The sequence below is a fragment of the Platalea leucorodia genome (genome assembly GCF_965183815.1).
Source record: "Platalea leucorodia genome assembly, chromosome: 29".
Lineage (NCBI taxonomy): Eukaryota > Metazoa > Chordata > Aves > Pelecaniformes > Threskiornithidae > Platalea > Platalea leucorodia.
Genome location: NC_138851.1, coordinates 61,760 through 75,486, shown reverse-complemented (window position 1 = coordinate 75,486; position 13,727 = coordinate 61,760). Strand labels below are relative to the sequence as shown.

General features: G+C 63.9%; 2 protein-coding genes across 2 annotated transcripts in view; both read left to right on the top strand.

Moving 5' to 3' along the window:
* Window positions 1–4,378: 4,378 nt before the first annotated feature.
* Window positions 4,379–11,061, top strand: EPHX3 (epoxide hydrolase 3; the record flags this gene model as incomplete). Its single annotated transcript, XM_082334060.1, is given in 8 exon segments — window positions 4,379–4,418; window positions 4,421–4,566; window positions 4,568–4,681; window positions 6,376–6,461; window positions 6,575–6,912; window positions 7,836–7,939; window positions 8,169–8,317; window positions 10,833–11,061. Coding segments are annotated over 8 exon segments (1,206 nt in total).
* A 1,687-nt stretch (window positions 11,062–12,748) lies between these two features.
* Window positions 12,749–13,727, top strand: part of NOTCH3 (notch receptor 3) — a 50,354-nt gene continuing 49,375 nt past the window's right edge. The window contains 1 exon segment of the mRNA XM_082334151.1: window positions 12,749–12,881. Coding sequence (XP_082190277.1) covers window positions 12,811–12,881 — 71 coding nt within the window. The 5' untranslated portion in view covers window positions 12,749–12,810.

Here is a 13,727-nt window from a genome sequence, read left to right as displayed (position 1 = left end):
TTTTTTTTTTTTTTTGCCTTTTGGGAGAAAATGGGGGGGAGGGGCGGCGGGGGGAGGGGCGCGGGGGGGGAGCGGCGCGGAGCCCTGCCCCGCCCCGAGATTTCGGGGTGATTCGCCTCCCTTTTTAAAATTTTCTCCTTTTTTCCCTTATTTTTTACCAAAATTCTTTTTTTCTCCGTCGTTTTTTCCTGCCTTTTTTCTTCCTCTTCTTTTTTCTGATTTTTTTTCTTTTTTCTGATTTTTTCTGAATTTTTCTTTTTTCTGTTTTTTTCCTTTTTTCTCCTTTTTTCCTTTTTTCTCCTTTTTTCCTTTTTTCTCCTTTTTCCCCTCCTTTTTTCTATTTTTTTTTTTTAAATTTTCTCCCTTTTTTATTTCCCAATTTTTTCCTCACTTTTTCCTCCTATTTTTCTCCATTTATTTTTCTTTTTTCTCCCTTTTCCCCCTTTATTTCTTCATTTTTCTCTTTTCTCTCTTCCCCCCTTCTTCTTCTTCCGTTTTTTTTCTTTTTCCTCCTTTTTCCCTCCATTTTTTTTCTCTTTTTTTCTCCTTTTCCCCGTTTTCTTGCTTTTCCTCTTTTTTCCTTTTTCCCTTTTTTGATTTTCCCCTTTTTTCCCTCTTTTTCCTTTTCTCCTTTCTCCCCTCCCCCCCCCCCCGCCTTCTCCATCCCAGCTCGGGGCCAACCCCCCCCCGCGCCCCTCCCCCACCCCCCCTCGCCTTTTTTGCCTTCCCCTCCCCCCACCCCCCTTCTCCCTTCCCCCCCCCAAAGCCGCCGCTTTCTTATTTTTATTCATTTTCCCCCGCTTTCTTCGGGTTGATTTAATTTTGTGTTGGTTTTTTTTATATAAATTTTTTAAATCTCGCAAAAATCTCCCGGTTTTTTCGAGCGGGGGCGGGGGCGGACGCTCCTCCCCTCCCCCCCCCCCCCCCCCCGCCATTAATTTTATTATTATTAATATTATTCTTTTTTCGGTTTCGTTCCCACTCGGTGCCATAGCCCCTCCCCCCGCCCCTCCCCCCCTGCGGGCGCCGCTCCGGAGCCGTCGGTCGGTTTTTTTTTTTTTTTCCCCCCCTTTTTCCCAGGAAAACGCCGTCGGGTCTGTGCCGATCATGGAATAAACGCAGCTCTTTTCGTTTTTTAAAAAAAATCGCCGCTTTTCGCCCCGTTTCTTTGCCACCCCCTCCCCGGGTGGGGCCGCCCAGCCCCCGCCCCGTCTGGGTCCCCTCCCCCACCCCGGGGTGACACCCCCCCCCCCCCCGCGCTCCCCTCCCCCGCCGGCGGCACCCCCAAGGTTGATTTTTTGACTTCAAATTTTAAAACTGAAAAATGTAAGGTGAAATTGAAAATTGCAGGTGGAAAATCACATTTGAAATTTCAAAATTTCAACATGTAAACGTAAATTCAGGGCCGACGGCTTAACCTTTCATTTCAGCTTCAAAACGGAGAGACACCTTTGAAAATTTAAAATTTAACATTTAAAAACTAAGGTTTGATACATTTAAAATTTAAATTGGAACTTGAGCATGACGTTTTCAATTTTTAAAAAACGCTAAAAGTTAAATTTTACATTTAACGACCTCTTTAAATTTTAATTTTACCCTTACATCTGCAACGTCCACATTTCAAAAGCTCAATTGACCGTTTAAAGCGGCCGAGTAAACTTTTACTTTCCAAAATTTCCATTTGAAATTAAAATTTTAAAATTGAAATTTTTAAAATGGTGGCCGTCTTTCGCAGTTCCCGGCGCTGCAAAATAAATTCCGCCGGATCCTAAAGAATTCATCGGTGGCAGGGGATCCGGTTATGGAAATTATAGAATTAGAAATTATTAGAAATTAATTCTTAGAAATTATTAGAAATTAATTATTAGGAATTATTATAAATTATTAGAAATTACTAGAAATTATTAGAAATTATTAGAAATTATAATGTGGGTTCTATAAATTGTCCATGAGGTCATAATTCTAAATTTGGGGGGGGGGAGGGGCCCCGGTGCCATCAGCGATGGGGGAGGGGCGGCGGGTGGGGCGCAAAAGGGGGGAGGGGAGATTAAAAAAAGGGGGGGGAAGGGTTAAAAAATCGGCAAAAAAAAGTAAAAAAGGTTAAAAAAAAAGGGAAAAAAGGGAAAAGGCCAAAAAAAAAAAGGGGGGGGGAGAGAAAGTCACCAAAAAAGGCAAAAGCGAAAAAAGTAAAACGGCCCAAAAAAGGCCCAAAAAAGGGAAATTGAAGAGGAAAAAAGGCAAAACCCGCAGAAAGCGGCAAAAGACGAAGTTTAAAAGGCAAAAAAAAGGGAAAGAAAAGGGAAAACGGGCGAAAAAGGCCCCGGGGGGGGGAGGGGCCGAAAGGGGACCGAGGCGACCCCGCAGCTCCCCCCCCGCGCCGCCCCTCCCCCTCCCCACGTGACCTCCCTTGCCCCTCCCCCCGCCGCGCTCCCATTGGCTGCCGCCCGCGCGGCCCCGCCCTCTGCCCCCTCCCCCCGCGCCCGGCGCCGGCCAATGGGCGGGAGGGGGCGGGGCCGGGCGTGGCCGAGCTCGTGCGGGCGGAGGAAGCGGCGCGAGAAGGTCGGGCGGGGGGGGGAGGGGGGCGGTGACAGGGACCCCCGTGTCGCGACAGCCCCGTGACAGGGACCCCCGTGACAGGGACCCCCCCCGGTGACAGGGCACCCCCCGTGTAGCGACAGGCCAGCGACCGGGACCCCCCGGTGTCGCCACGCCCCAGTGACGGGGACGCCCCGGTGATGGGAGACACCCCCCCCCCATGTCGCGACAGCCCGCTGACAGGGAGCCCTGGTGACAGGGACACCCCCATGATGGGACCCCTCGGTGACAGGGACCCCGCTGGTGACAAAGACCCCCCCGTGTCGTGACAGCCTGGTGACGGGGACACTCGGTGACAGGGACCCCCCTTGGTGGCAGGGACACCCCGGTGACGGGTGACGGGGACACCCGCCTGTCATGACAGAGGGTGACAGGGACACTGAGGTGACAGGAGGGACACCCCGGTGACAGGACACCCCCATGTCACGACACCCCGGTGACTGGTGACAGGGACGCCCCGGTGACAGGGACCCCCCCATGATGGGACCCCCCCCCGGTGTCAGGACACCCCTGGTGACGGGGACCCCCGGTGACAAGGACACCCCAATGTCGCGACACCCTGGTGACCGGTGACAGGGACACCCCGGTGTCGGGACACCCCAGGGACAGGGACCCCAAGGTGACAAGGACACCCCATGTCGGGACGCCCCGGTGACAGGGACCCCCCGTGACAGGGACACCCCGGTGACGGTGACACCCCCATGACGGGACCCCCCCCAGTGACAGGGACCCCCGGTGACAAGGACACCCCAATGTCACGACACCCTGGTGACGGGTGACAGGGACACCCTATGTCGGGACACCCCAGTGACAGGGACACTGCGGTTGTGGGTCCCCCCGGTGACGGGGACCCCCGGTGACAGGGCCCCCCCATGTCGGGACACCCCGGTGACGGTGACACCCCCACAATGGGACCCCCCGGGTCAGGACACCCCGGTGACGGGGCCGCGCTGGTGACAGGGCCACGCCGGTGACGTGGCACCCCAGGAATGGGACGCGGTGGCGGCAGGGCCACCCCGGTGACGGTGACACCCTGACGGTGACACCCTGACGACGGGGCAGCCTGGTGACACGGCACCCGGGAATGGGCCACCGTGGGGACGATGGGGGGCCACCACGGGGGTGGGACACCGTGGTGACGTGGCCACCTTGGGGACAGGGCCACCACGGGGGTGGGACACCCTGGGGACATGGCCACCTTGGGGACAGGGCCACCCTGTTGATGGGGCCACCATGGCGATGGGACACCCTGGTGACATGGCCACCTTGGTGACATGGCCACCAAGGGGATGGGGCCACCACGGGGGTGGGACACCCTGGTGACATGGCCACCTCGGTGACATGGCCACCCAGGGGATGGGACACCCTGGTGATGGCACCGCTTGGTGGCATCGCATCTTGGGGACAGGGCCACCATGGGGACAGGGCCACCCTGGGGATGGGGCCACCAAGGGGATGGGCCACCATGGGGACAGGGCCACCTTGGGGACAGGGCCACCATGGGGATGGGACACCCTGGTGGTGGGACACCAAGGGGATGGGGCCTCCAGGTGACATCGCAACCCGGTGACATGGCCACCAAGGGGATGGGCCACCAAGGGGATGGGCCACCATGGGGGTGGGCCACCATGGGGACATGGCCACCAAGGGGACAGGGCCACCATGGGGGTGGGCCACCAAGGGGATGGGGCCTCCAGGTGACATCGCAACCCGGTGACATGGCCACCAAGGGGATGGGCCACCATGGGGGTGGGCCACCATAGGGGTGGGCCACCATGGGGACATGGCCACCCTGGTGACACAGTGCCCCCCCCCAGGTGACACCCGTGGCCCCCCGCCATGCTCCTGTCCCTCTGCTCGCTGCTGCTGGCCCCCACCCGCCTGCTGCTGGCCCTCCGGCGCCTGCTGGCCCGCCTGGGGGTGGCGGTGGCCGCGCTGGCCGCGGGGGTGGCCTACGGGCTGTGGGGGCTGGGGGGTGCTGCTGCGCCGGGGTCCCCGCGGCACCTTCGGGTGCCGGGGGAGGGACCGCCCCCCCCCCGGCCTGGCCGATGGCACCTTTGGGGAGCACCGGTACCTGCGCCTCAAGGTGGGGGGGCGGGGGGGGGCTTTGGGGGCTCCTGGGGGTCCCGGGGGCTCTTGGGGGGTCCTAGGGGGCTTGGGGGGGGTCCTGGGGGGTTTTGGGGGGTCCTGGGGGGTCTGGGGGGGTTCGGGGGGGGTTTGGGGGGTCTTGGGGGGCTTTTGGGGGGGCTTGGGGGGGGACCTGGGGTGGGGGGGCATTGGGGGGTCCTGGGGGGCTTTTGGGGGGGGCTTGGGGCGGGGGGGTTGGGGGGTCCTGGGGGGTCTTGGGGGGCTTTTGGGGGGCCCTGGGGGCTTGGGGGGAGACTTGGGGGGTCCTGGGGGGCTTTGGGGGGTCCTGGGGGGTCTTGGGGGGTTTGGGGGGGGGGGGTTGGGGGGTCCTGGGGGGTCTTGGGGGGCTTTGGGGGGCCCTGGGGTTGTCCTGGGGGGCTGGGGGGGGGGGGCTTCGCGGGGGTCCTGGGAGAGTCTTGGGGGGGGGGGGGGTGTCCTGGGGGGCCCTGGGGGGCTTTTGGGGGGGGACTTGGGGGGTTTTGGGGGGGCTTTGGAGGGATCCTGGAGGGTTTTGGGGGTCCTGGGGGTGTCTGGGGGGGCTTTTGGGGGGCCCTGGGGGGCTTTGGGGGGCTTGGGGGGGGACTTGGGGGGTTTGGGGGGGGTTTGGGGGGTCCTGGGGGGCTTTTGGGGGGGGGAAATGGGGTGGGGGGGTTGGGGGGTCCTGGGGGGTCTTGGGAGGCTTTTGGGGGGCCCTGGGGGGCTTGGCGGGGACTTGGGGGGTCCTGGGGGGCTTTGGGGGGTCCTGGGGGGTCTTGGGGGGTTTGGGGGAGGGTTTGGGGGGGGGGTGGGGGGGGGTTGGGGGGTCCTGGGGGGCTTGGGGGGGGACTTGGGGGGGAATTGGGGTGGGGGGAGCTTGGGGGGGTGCTGGGGGTCCTGGGGGGCTTTTGGGGGGCTTGAGGGGGGACTTGGGGGCTTTTGGGGGGGTTTTGGGGGGTCCTGGGGGGTTTTGGGGGTCCTGGGGGGTCTTGGGGGGCTTTGGGGGGCCCTGGGGTTGTCCTGGGGGGCTGGGGGGGGGGGAGCTTTGCAGGGGTCTTGGGAGAGTCTTGGGGGGGGGGGGGGTCCTGGGGGGCTTTTGGGGGGGGACTTGGGGGGTTTTGGGGGGGCTTTGGAGGGGTCCTGGAGGGTTTTGGGGGTCCTGGGGGTGTCTGGGGGGGCTTTTGGGGGGCCCTGGGGGGCTTTGGGGGGCTTGGGGGGGGACTTGGGGGGTTTGGGGGGGGGTTGGGGGGTCCTGGGGGGCTTTTGGGGGGGGGAAATGGGGTGGGGGGGTTGGGGGGTCCTGGGGGGTCTTGGGGGGCTTTTGGGGGGCCCTGGGGGCTTGGGGGGAGACTTGGGGGGTCCTGGGGGGCTTGGGGGGGGCTTGGAGGGAGACTTGGGGGGGAGGGGGGCTTTGGGGGGTCCTGGGGGGTCTTGGGGGGCTTTGGGGGGGGCTTAGGGGGTGGGGGGTGGGGTTGGGGGGGTCCTGGGGGCTTTTGGGGGGCTTGGGTGGGGACTTGGGGGGTTGAGGGGGTTTTGGGGGTCCGGGGGGGGTTGGGGGGGCTCTGGGGGGGTCCTGAGGGGAGGTTGGGGGGGTTGGGGGTCCCGGGGGGGGTATGGGTGGGGGAGGGGTCAGTTGTGGGGTGGGGGCACCCCGCTGACCCCCCCTCCCCCCCCCAGGACTCGGGGCTGCGGCTCCACTACGTCACCCGGGGGCCCCCCGGCGCCCGGCTCCTGCTGCTGCTCCACGGCTTCCCCCAAAACTGGTGGGTGCCACCAAGGCGGGGGGGGGGCCCAAGTGCCACCACCGTCACCGGCGTCACCATCACCGGTGTCACCGTCACCGGTGTCACCGTCACCGGCCTCTTCCTCCCGCCAGGTTCTGCTGGAGGCACCTGCTGCTGGAATTCGGCACCCGCTACCGGGTGGTGGCCTTGGATCTCCGGGGCTACGGCGCCTCGGAGAAGCCGGCGGGCAAGGCCAGCTACCGGCTGGAGGTCCTCCTGGCGGACATCCGCCAGGTCATCGAGAGCCTGGGGACAAGCGAGGGGCAGGGGGAGGTGACGACGGGCGCCGACGCCAGCGAGGCGTCCCCCAAGTGCATCTTGGTGGGCCACGACTGGGGCGGGCTGCTGGCCTGGGAGCTGGCCACCCAGCACCCCAACCTGGTGGAGAAGTTGGTCATCATGGCGGCGCCCCACCGGGCCGTCATGGCAGGTGACGGGTGGCTTCTCGGGCGGGGACGCGGGGTGGGAGCTCGCGCGGTTGTGCCGCGGATGGGTGCTGGTTCTCGTGGAGGTGCTGCGGGGTTCCACCACCGGAGGTGGCGCGGCGCGGCGCGGCTCTCAGGGCTGCGAGGTGCCCCCGCGGTGCCACCGGGTGCCCTCTCATGGCCGTGCCACCGGGTGCCATCTCATGGCCATGCCGTTGGGTGCCATCTCATGGCCGTGCCACCGGGTGCCATCTCATGGCCATGCCGTTGGGTGCCCTCTCCAATGGCCACACTGGTGGGTGCCATCTCTCATGGCCGTGCCATCTCATGGCCACACCATTGGGTGCCATCTCATGACCACGCCATCGGGTGCCATCTCATGGCCCATGCCGTTGGGTGCCACCTCTTATGGTCACACTGTTGGGTGCCACCTCTCATGGCCGTGCCATTGGGTGCCATCTGTCATGACCATGCCACTGGGTGCCATCTCACGGCCATACCATTGGGTGCCATCTCATGGTCACGCTGTTGGGTGCCATCTCATGACCATGCCACCGAGTGCCATCTCACGGCCATACCATTGGGTGCCATCTCATGGCCATGCCAGTGGGTGCCATCTCCAATGGCTACGCTGGTGGGTGTCATCTGCCATGGCCGTGCCATCAGGTGCCATCTCATGGTCACGCTGTTGGGTGCCATCTCATGGCCGTGCCATTGGGTGCCATCTCATGGCCACACCATCAGGTGCCATCTCATGGCCGTGCCATCGGGTGCCATCTCATGGCCAACACCATTGGATGCCACCTCCCACGGCCACACCATCAGGTGCCACCTCTTCTGCTGGCCCCACCGGCTACCGGCCCCACCCCGCGCCCGGCCTCGGGCCCCGGCGGTGGCCGCTGACCCCGCTGCCCCTCTCCCGGCGCAGGTTTCACCGCCTGCCACCCCACCCAGCTCCTCCGCTCCAGCTACGTCTTCCTCTTCCAGCTGCCCTGGCTGCCCGAGCTCCTCCTCTCCCTGGCGGACTTTGAGGTGAGCCCCCATCCCCACGTCTCCTTCTCCCCGCGGGGTCCCCACGGGGTCCCCACGGGGTCCCCTCGCCTGCTCCGCGGCACCGTCTGCACCTCCCCAACCCAAGAAGCTCCTCGAGAACTTTGAGGAGGCCCAACCAACCCCGAGGTGTGGAGCGAGGGCCCTTTGTCACCCGCTTTTGGGGTGGTGGCAGCACCCAGACCTCTTGTCACCCTTGGTGGCCTCGTAGCTGGTGAAGACCGTCCTGACGGGAGCTTGGGCGGGGATCCGGAACCCGGCGCAGCGGTTGACGGAGGAGGAGGTGGACGCCTACCTCTACAGCCTCTCCCAACCGGGGGGGCTGACGCCCACCATCCACTACTACCGAAACCTCTTCCGGTAGGTGGGGGGCACCCAGATTTTTGGGGTGCCAAGGTTGGGTGCTCTTGAGTTGGGTGCTCTTGAGTTTCTTGAGTTGGGTGCTCTTGAGCTGGGTGCTCTTGAGTTGGGTGCTCTTGAGCTGGGTGCTCGAGGGGGGTGCTCTTGAGTTGGGTGCTCTTGAGCTGGGTGTTGTGGGTTGGGTGCTCTTGAGTTGGGTGCTCTTGAGGTGGGTGCTCTCGAGTTGGGTGCTCTCGAGTTGGGTGCTCTTGAGGTGGGTGCTCTTGAGCTGGGTGCTCTTGAGCTGGGTGTTGTAGGTTGGGTGCTCTTGAATAGGGTGCTCTCGAGTTGGGTGCTCTTGAGTTGGGTGCTCTTGAGCTGGGTGTTGTAGGTTGGGTGCTCTTGAATAGGGTGCTCTCGAGTTGGGTGCTCTCGAGTTGGGTGCTCTTGAGTTGGGTGCTCTTGAGCTGGGTGTTGTAGGTTGGGTGCTCTTGAGTTGGGTGCTCTCGAGTTGGGTGCTCTTGAGCTGGGTGCTCTTGAGTTGGGTGCTCTCGAGTTGGGTGCTCGAGGTGGGTGCTCTTGAGGTGGGTGTTCTTGAGCTGGGTGTTGTGAGTTGGGTGCTCTTGAGTTGGGTGCTCTCGAGTTGGGTGCTCTTGAGGTGGGTGCTCTTGAGCTGGGTGTTGTAGGTTGGGTGCTCTTGAGTAGGGTGCTCTCGAGTTGGGTGCTCTTGAGTTGGGTGCTCTCGAGTTGGGTGCTCTCGAGTTGGGTGCTTGAGGTGGGTGCTCTTGAGCTGGGTATTGTAGGTTGGGTGCTCTTGAGTTGGGTGCTCTCGAGTTGGGTGCTCTTGAGTTGGGTGCTCTTGATTTGGGTGCTCTTGAGGTGGGTGCTCTTGAGTTGGGTGCTCTTGAGCGGGGTGTTGTGGGTTGGGTGCTCTTGAGTTGGGTGCTCTTGAGTTGGGTGCTCTTGAGTAGGGTGCTCTTGAGGTGGGTGCTCTCGAGTTGGGTGCTCTCGAGTTGGGTGCTCTTGAGCTGGGTGCTCTTGAGCTGGGTGCTCTTGAGCTGGGTGTTGTAGGTTGGGTGCTCTTGAATAGGGTGCTCTCGAGTTGGGTGCTCTTGAGTTGGGTGCTCTTGAGCTGGGTGTTGTAGGTTGGGTGCTCTTGAATAGGGTGCTCTCGAGTTAGGTGCTCTCGAGTTGGGTGCTCTTGAGTTGGGTGCTCTTGAGCTGGGTGTTGTAGGTTGGGTGCTCTTGAGTAGGGTGCTCTCGAGTTGGGTGCTCTCGAGTTGGGTGCTCTTGAGCTGGGTGCTCTTGAGTTGGGTGCTCTCGAGTTGGGTGCTCGAGGTGGGTGCTCTTGAGGTGGGTGTTCTTGAGCTGGGTGTTGTGAGTTGGGTGCTCTTGAGTTGGGTGCTCTCGAGTTGGGTGCTCTTGAGGTGGGTGCTCTTGAGCTGGGTGTTGTAGGTTGGGTGCTCTTGAGTAGGGTGCTCTCGAGTTGGGTGCTCTTGAGTTGGGTGCTCTCGAGTTGGGTGCTCTCGAGTTGGGTGCTTGAGGTGGGTGCTCTTGAGCTGGGTATTGTAGGTTGGGTGCTCTTGAGTTGGGTGTTCTCGAGGTGGGTGCTCGAGTTGGGTGCTCTTGAGGTGGGTGCTCTTGAGCTGGGTGTTGTGGGTTGGGTGCTCTTGAGCTGGGTGCTCTCGAGTTGGGTGCTCTTGAGTTGGGTGCTCTTGATTTGGGTGCTCTTGAGGTGGGTGCTCTTGAGGTGGGTGCTCTTGAGCGGGGTGTTGTGGGTTGGGTGGTGCCAGGTTGGGTGGTGCCACGTTGGGGCGTGGGTGGTGGTGGGATCCCTTTGGGGTGCTCCCAGCTGGGTGCTCCAATTTTGGGTGCTCCAATTTTGGGTGCCTCCATTGGGGTTCTCCATTTTGGGGTGCTCCCATTGAGGTGCCCCCATTTGGGTGCTCCAATTTTGGGTGCCCCCATTGGGGTGCTCTAATTTGGGTTCTCCAATTCGGGGTGCCCCAATTGGGGTCCCCCCATTTTAGGGTGCTCCCATTTGGGTGCCCCCATTGGGTTGCTCCATTTTGGGGTGCCCCCATTTTGGGTGCTCCATTTTGGGGTGCTCCCATTGAGGTGCCCCCATTTGGGTGCTCCAGCTTTGGGTGCCCCCATTGGGTTGCTCCATTTTGGGGTGCCCCCATGACGTTCTCCAACTTTGGGTGCTCTCATTGGGGTGCCCCCATTTTGGGGTGCTCCAGCTTTGGGTGCCGCCATTGGGCTGCTCCATTTCAGGGTGCTCCCATTGAGGTGCCCCCATTGGGCTGCTCCATTTTGGGGTGCCCCCATTTTGGGTGCTCCATTTTGGGGTGCTCCCATTGAGGTGCCCCCATTTTGGGGTGCTCCAGCTTTGGGTGCCCCCGTTGGGCTGCTCCATTTTGGGGTGCCCCCATTGACGTTCTCCAATTTTGGGTGCTCCCATTGGGCCCCCCCCCCCCATTTTGGGGTCCCCCCATTGGGGTGCCTCCCCCTCACCTCCTCCCCTCCCCCCCAGGGACACGCCCATCCCCCGCGAGCCCCCCCCGGCCCCCACCCTCCTGCTGTGGGGCACCCACGACGCCTTCCTGGACGCCCGCCTGGCGCCCTGCCTGCACCGCTGCCTGCGCCCCGAGGCCCGCCTCTGCCTGCTGCCCGGCGCCAGCCATTGGCTGCCCGAGGACCAGCCCCGCCCCCTCGCCCAGCTGATGAACGACTTCCTGGGTGGGGGCGGCCAGCACCCATAGCGGCACCCATGGGTGCTCCCTGCGGGGCGGGGGTGGGGAGGGGAGGTGGATGGGGGGGGGGGGGCCAACATCTGGGTGGGGAACCCAACATCTGGGTGAGGACCCAACATCTGGGTGGGGGCCCCAACATCTGGGTGAGGACCCAACATCTGGGTGGGGGCCATGGTGGTTGGGTGGGGACCCCAACATCTGGGTGGGGAACCCAACATCTGGATGAGGACCCCAACATCTGGGTGAGAGCCCCAACATCTGGGTGGGGGCCCCAACATCTGGATGAGGACCCCAACATCTGGGTGGGGGCCACGGTGGTTGGGTGGGGACCCCAACATCTGGGTGGGGAACCCAACATCTGGATGAGGACCCCAACATCTGGGTGGGGGCCATGGTGGTTGGGTGGGGGCCCCAACATCTGGGTGGGGGCCATGGTGGTTGGGTGGGGGCCCCAACATCTGGGTGGGGAACCCAACATCTGGGTGGGGGCCGTGGTGGCTGGGTGAGGACCCCATGGGGGGGCACCCAACATCTGGGGGGGCACCCAACATCTGGATGGGGACCCCAACATCTGGATGGGTGGGGGTGACCCCAACATCTGGGCGAGGACCCCAACCTCTGTTCCCCCGTGGCCTGAATAAAGTCGGGTGTCGGCAGCGGGTTGGGTGCTGTTGGGGGAGGGGACCCGGGGGAGGGGAGGCAGCACCCATGGGTGCCAATGCCAGCCCCAGGGTGACACTGCCAGCACCCAGCTGCCATAGCCAGCACCCATGGGTGTCAGTGCCGGCCCCGGGTGCCGATGGCAGCCCCCAGGTGCCGATGGCAGCACCCATGGGTGCCAGTGCCGGCCCCAGGTGCCGATGGCAGCCCCCAGGTGCCGATGGCAGCACCCATGGGTGCCGGCTCCGCGCCGCGCCCGTTCCCCAGCCACTTTTTTCTTTTGTTTTTTCTTATTTTCCCCCTTTTTTCCGGGGCCCGAACCCGCCCGGGTGGGGGCGGGGGCGGGGGTGGGGGCGGGGCCGGGCCCGGCCGCCCGGGTCCCTCCGGGGGGGGAGGGGCGGGGGTGGGGGTGGGGGTCCGGGTCTCCCCCCCCCCAACCCGGGGCCCCCGCGCTGGCGCTGGGCCCGGCAGCTGCTGGGGGGGGAGGGGCGGGGGGGGGAGGGGGGGGGGCAACAGCTGCAGCCCCTCCCCCACCCGGGGGGACCGGGCAGCGGGCGGGGGGGGGGGGAGGGGCCGGGCGGGGGCCTGCGGACCCACACAGGGCGCTATGGGGCTGAGCACCCATGTATAGGGTGCTATGGGGCTGAGCACCCATATATAGGGTGCTATGGGGCTGAGCACCCACATGCAGGGCGCTATGGGGCTGAGCACCCACACACTGGATGCTATGGGGCTGAGCACCCATGTATAGGGTGCTATGGGGCTGAGCACCCACACTGGGCGCTATGGGGCTGAGCACCCACACACTGGATGCTATGGGGCTGAGCACCCATGTATAGGGTGCTATGGGGCTGAGCACCCACACTGGGCGCTATGGGGCTGAGCCCCCCCCACGTGGGGCGTGCCCGAGTGGGCGTGTCCCTCGCCTCGTCCCCGCCCCCTGGGCGTGTCCGGGAGGGGGGCGGGGCTTGCGCCCGCGTGGGGGAGGGGCGGCTGCCCGCTCCCGGCGGGGTCGGCGGCTCCGTCTGGCGGGGCCGGAGCGGGGCTGAGCCGGGCCGGGTTAGGCCGGGCCTGGCTAAGCCGGGCCCCGCTGCCGCCATGGGGCGGGGGGGGGGTCCCGGGGGGGGCCCCGGCGCTGCTGCTGCTGCTGCGACTCGGGGCGACGGCAGGTGAGGGGGGGGGGGGACTAAGCGGGTCGGGACTAACTAAGTCGGGACTAACTAAATCGGGACTAAGCGGGTCGGGAGTAACGGGTCGGGGGGGGGGGGGGGGGGCGGGGGCCGAGTTGAGCGGAGTTCAGGCGAACCGGGCTAAGCTGGGTCGAGCTGAGCCCAACTAAGCCGAACCGAGCCCAACTAAGCCCAACTAAGCCGAACCGAGCCGAGCCGAGCCGAACTGAGCCGAACCGAGCTGAGCTGGGTCGAGCTGAGCCGAGCTTGACCCGAACCGAGCCGAGTTAAGCCGAGTTAAGCCGGGCTTGAGCCGAACCGAGCCGAGTTAAACCGAGTTAAGCCGGCCTTGAGCCGAACCGAGCCGAGTTAAGCTGGCCTTGAGCCGAACCGAGCCGAGTTAAGCCGAGTTAAGCCGGGCTTGAGCCGAACCGAGCCGAGCTGAGCCGAGCTTGAGCCGAATCGGGACGAACGGGGCTGAGCCGGGATGAACCGGGGCGACTTGGGCCGAGCCGGGAGCTCAACCGAGCCGAACCGAGCCGAGCCGGGTCGAGTTAAGCCGGGCTGAGCCGAACCGGGGCGAGCTGAACCGGATCGAGCCGAGCCGAGCCGAGCCGAGCTTAACCGAACCGGGCTTGGGGGGGGGGGGAGCGGCTTTTGCTCCGCCGGGACCGACCCGAACCCGGCTGGGTCCCAGTTTGGTCCCGGTTGGGTCCCAGTTTGGTCCCAGTTTGGTCCCGGTTGGGTCCCAGTTTGGTCCCGGTTGGGTGCTGGGGTGGGGGAGGGGCGGCGCGGCCGCACTTTGGCGGCGCGGAAAAAAGTTTGGGAAAAAAAAAAGGGGGGGGG